The sequence below is a fragment of the Zea mays genome, chromosome 2, assembly GCF_902167145.1.
Source record: "Zea mays cultivar B73 chromosome 2, Zm-B73-REFERENCE-NAM-5.0, whole genome shotgun sequence".
In the NCBI taxonomy this organism is placed as follows: Eukaryota; Viridiplantae; Streptophyta; class Magnoliopsida; order Poales; family Poaceae; genus Zea; species Zea mays.
This window is the reverse complement of record NC_050097.1, coordinates 239,193,093-239,197,875: the sequence shown is the minus strand read 5'-3', so window position 1 is coordinate 239,197,875 and position 4,783 is coordinate 239,193,093. Positions and strand designations below refer to the sequence as shown.

General features: G+C 43.0%; 1 protein-coding gene across 2 annotated transcripts; it reads left to right on the top strand.

The window, feature by feature from the left end:
• Positions 1–919: 919 nt before the first annotated feature.
• On the top strand, positions 920–4,206 carry LOC100282673 (glycine-rich RNA-binding protein 7). Of its 2 annotated transcripts, none has more exons than NM_001350186.1 (3): positions 920–1,023; positions 1,142–1,294; positions 2,034–4,204. In NM_001350186.1, exon 3 carries the CDS (start codon positions 3,187–3,189, stop codon positions 3,934–3,936), a length of 750 nt encoding a protein of 249 aa, NP_001337115.1. In that variant the 5' UTR covers positions 920–1,023; positions 1,142–1,294; positions 2,034–3,186; the 3' UTR covers positions 3,937–4,204. The 2 variants fall into 2 exon arrangements, with proteins under 2 accessions (NP_001337115.1, NP_001150604.1); NM_001157132.1 differs by having other exon boundaries at positions 951–1,023; positions 3,097–4,206.
• The last annotated feature ends 577 nt before the right edge of the window (positions 4,207–4,783 follow it).

Genomic DNA, 4,783 nt, shown 5'->3' with positions numbered 1-4,783 from the left:
CATGGTAAAATTTTATAATAATTATACTTTTTTAAATAAGATGAGTCGATTAAACACAGGTTTAAAAAAGTTAAACGAATTATAAATCGTAATTATAAATTGTAATGGAGAGGGTATAAAATTTCCAATCAAACTGGAGACATGTGCCACTATCGCTGGTATAGGTGTGCATTTGGGCCGGCTCGGAACACAAAAGAGCACGTCTCAGGCATAGCACGAGCCAAAATATTTTAGTGTCGGTCCGGCATAGCCCTATATATCGGGCCGGGTTTGCCCGAGGTCGCAGTCCATGGGAGGGCACAAGCACAACACGTTTAAGGCAGACACGAAATGACACATGTAGAAGCACGAAAAGTGTCATATATTCATTAAAACCATATTTTATTTCCACACTTCCATGTACTTGATAAAGAACACAAAACTAGAGATGATGCTAGTTAGATTTTTTGTAGCTTTGAATTAGAGTATGTGATGTAATTTTACTTTTGTTATAAACATTAGATAATGAACTGAACTTACGAACGGTATAGAGCTGATTATTTTTTTCCTTCTAACAAAATGACTTTTAAACGAGTTAGTCATTGCATAGCTATGGTAATTTAATATAAATATTAAGTTTGCTTTGGTCAAATTTATTTGTCTTATCTTTTATTTGTTTTATTGAGTTTATTTTGAATTCAGGGCTCTGGTGTGAATTTCGAGCTCTGATATAGATTCCAGGCAAATAAAAATTGAATTTAGGATCGTTTAAAATAAACTGACACGTTTAAGTAATCACGTGACAGGCCGTAGCCTAGTCACTAGATCCATGGACCAGTCCGACGTAACCCAAAATTTAAACGGCCTGACCCGTGTCGCGGAGGACGCCCGAATGTACACCCTATACCGCTGGTTCCCGTTCCCAAGATAGAGCTGCCCCAGACGCTCCAGAATCCATCCAATACCTTTCCATCGATTCTTGGCATCGCCCTCTCTCTAAACCCCAACTCCTCGACTCGAGCAATCCCTAGGTCTCCGCGCGAGGTGAGCCGCCGCCCCTCTCGCCTCGTTTTGGTGGGATACGATTCGCGCTGTTGCACGGTGCGGATTTGTGTGCAATTACGATTTCCTGATGGGATTTGGCTGGTGGGTTGCCGTGCAGGCGGTGGCGGCTGTGAGGGGATTTTGATTGATTTGGCTCGAGATGGCGGAGGACAAGGTGCGGCGGATCTTCGTCGGCGGGTTGTCCTGGAAGACCACGGAGCGCACGCTCGAGCGCACCTTCGGTCAGTACGGCAATGTCATCGAGGCACAGGTATAGCGACGACTCTGCCCTGCCGTGATCTGATTTGAGGGGAGTTGAGTTAGTTTAGTTCGGATTCCCTGTTTTGGTGTGGTTTGACGGATATATTGTTTTTTCCGGGTTCCCTGTTTTGGTGTGGTTTGACGGATATAGTGTTTTTTCCTTAAGTTCAAACTGTTCAGCTAAGAAGGGGGCCATAGAATAAGGTTGATTCTTTTCTTTTTTTTTTGAGAGAGGGGGGGGGGGGGGGGGGGGGGGGGTTTACGCTGTTGAGTCATGCAGTAGGCGCAAAATAAATAATAGTCTTCCGCAGATATAAATTTTACGGGTACCAGGATTACACGCTTAAAATTATTATTTGTGTTCGATATGGGGAAAGGAGACGATTCAACGGCTTTTTAACTGTTGTAGCTTGGGTATGTTTAATTTGGTTACCCGGAACTATAAATTTTTATTGAATTGTTACTGGTCTGTTGTCACCATTCTGATTAGTTTTCCACCATTCTTAGTGATTGGTAACTGAAATGTGCCCTACGACTTCAGTGAAGTTATTGTTATCATACTTAATGCACATCATAAGTTAATAATGACAATCCCTTGTAGTGAAGGCATATGTTACTATGTTGTTGTTTGTATCAAGGGTCATTTGGAGTTAAATATTTTTTTATAACCACAGTAATGACCAAAATAATTTCTATATCAACTTGTGTTTCTTATTCGTGTATGTTTGGGCTTTGTTTTTTCCTTTCAGTCTTGCAATTTTAATCTGACAGCAACTGCTGATTCAGAGAGGCTGCAGTCACTTCCATTTCTATATGTTAGGATCTTAACAAAGTTGCAGGAAAAGAAATTCACTAATCAATTGAGCTCACTGGTTAGCATCTGTGGGATGATGGGGTCAGTAAAAGTCAATTGGAGAAGTATGCACTATTAGGTTCAATTTTCCGAGATGTGCTCTGTTTTGTGGACAGAACTTGAGACTTCCTTTTGCCTTGCTAGTACATAAGAGTATAAGACAACTGCCGACAGCTTTAGAGCACAGAAAAGAATCATCACGGGCATGATTAATGAACTCCACGAACCAAACATGGTCGCCAGTGCTGGAATGAACTTGTGGCAAAATTTGGTTGCATCATTGTTCTGGATCAGTTTGATACGAAACACAGAGAAACTATTTGTCCTTTCAGTAGTGAGGCACCACTGGTGATGCTGGAGAGTGCTGTATGCTCATCTGTGCCTACTTCTGCTTCAAAGAGCATTATTCTCAGTTTCCATTGTGCCCTTCCAATTGCAATGGAAATGCTTAGTTATTCATGCAAAAGAAAAGCCAAGATTAGAAAAAAAAATGCATTTAGACTTTTGGATTATGTTTTCCTGTATACAACTGGGCCAAAAGTAATCGGTTTCAGTTCAGTTTACTGGATTGGAGTTCACTGGTACTTGCAGCACATGGTCCTCACCTGGAAGTGTTCAGACTGGCCAATGTCATTTGTGGTCACATACTCACATGCTTGATTATTCAGTTCTGAGTTCTGATCTTTGGCTGTACCGCTATAGTAATCTTTAATGTTCTTTACCAGTGGATGGTCAAAGCAGTTTTTTGATTTGCATGCAATATTTGAGCTGTGGCATAAGAATTGACTGTTAACTCTTGTAGAGGTGGGACAATTTCACTGGTTTTGCAGAATGTTCATAAGCTGTTTGATTTCATATATCACCCTACTGCATGTGAACTTCCTATTGATAGAATTTTTGGTTGCTCACTATTATATAGTTCCTATCTTCCCATTGGTTCATTTTCATCATATGTATAGGTTGTAGTGAAAAGGGAAACAGGCCGCTCGAGGGGATTTGGATTTGTCACATTCTCAGAACCTCGGGCTGTGGATGCTGCCATTCGTGGAATGCATAATGCGGAACTGGATGGCCGTAATATTTCTGTGAACAAAGCTCATCCTAGGATTGCTGACGATGACTATGGCTATGGTGGTGGTGGTGGTGGTGGTTACTCGTCTGGTGCTAGAGGTGGATATCGTAGTGGCGGTGATGTAGTTCCAGCAGTGAGTGATGAATGTTTCAAATGCGGCCATTCTGGACATGATGTAGTTCCAGCAGTGAGTGATGAATGTTTCAAATGCGGCCGTTCTGGACATTGGGCTCGTGAATGCCCTTATTCAGATGGCAGTGGTAGAACTGGAAGATATTCTCCCGCTTCAAGGTATGGTGGTGGCGCTGGGGGACGTGGTGACCGCGTTGGAGGATCAGATCGTTTTGCTCGCTATGATGATGACCGATATGATGGTGGCCGGTCTGTAGACAGCAGGGATACTTATTATGGTGCTGGGCGAGATCGTTATGCTAGGGATCGCCATCTGCCAGCAACAGACCACCATTCTGGTGACAGGTACAGTGGTGCAGATCGTTACACGTCCAGTGGCTTTGCCATAGAAAGGAGCTATGAGAGAGATGGAGGCAGGTCCACTGGAACTTACTACCGTGATGACCCGAGGGGCACTGGTGGCTATGGCAGAGGTGGTTCACGTGGCGGCGGCGGCGGGCCTGCTCGCTTTGGTGGGAGTTACCGAGATAGGCCTGCTCCGTATGACCGTCCTAGCAGGGGCGGGGCAGCTCGTGCTTATGATGATCGTTACTGAAGAATGTTTCCTTGAAGTAGAACAGAGATGTTGGTGTATTTTAGTTTTGCATCAGTATTTGCACTTGCCAGCTTGATCCTTCAATTCTATGCTATTCAGCAGCGCAGTTTGTTTTAGTGGTCTCTGAAGACAATGGTTCAGTATGTCAGTTACTATCAGTATGTTGGTACCATAATCTGTAGGCAGTGATCCTGGTCCATTTGACATGTTTGTGTAATTGCTTGGAGTCTGCACTAAATAATGAACTAATCGCAGCATGTGATCTTTGAATCAGCCTGGTGTTCTGCTTACTGAGATAGCTGTGCCACATTCTGCATTGTGGATGAACTTTGCACCGATAATTCTGAGATGTGCTGTGCGGCAATGTGCAGATCGATCTGTTCAGCTCTTGATGCTGTTGGGTTTTGTTGGTCTAATATCAGGAAGGTTTAATTCTGCTTCTAGTCTGGGTTGAGTAAGATGGTGGGAATCTGAGTCTCAGAAAAACTGTGGTTCATGCAGTCAGGTGATGGTTATGATGTTTTCCTGATGCAGATGAATGCGTTATGTTACTGATTTACTAGCGATGTCTGGTGCAGATCCGCAGATAAATTTGGCTTCTTTGCTTTGTTCTCTGGCTTATTCTAAATTTTCTTTCAAAGGGTTGTTATTCATTTGAAGATTATTATTTTTTGTTCGCGGCTTGCCACTGATTGGAGTTGGATTGCACACATAAGATAACGATGTGTTCACCATACAAGATGTGATCCCACGTCCTCTTAACAGAAACAGTGTTGGCAGCTGCAAGCATACAAAAGATGTACTACACGACAGGGATTAAGTTGCAGCATATGACCCTAGCTCATCA

Bases quoted from the DNA above. Each gene is read 5' to 3' on its own strand.
- LOC100282673 (NM_001157132.1), top strand. From the start codon at position 1,184: ATGGCGGAGGACAAGGTGCGGCGGATCTTCGTCGGCGGGTTGTCCTGG. The intron at 1,295-3,096 runs GTATAGCGACGA...TCATATGTATAG, and splicing joins GCAATGTCATCGAGGCACAG to GTTGTAGTGAAAAGGGAAAC.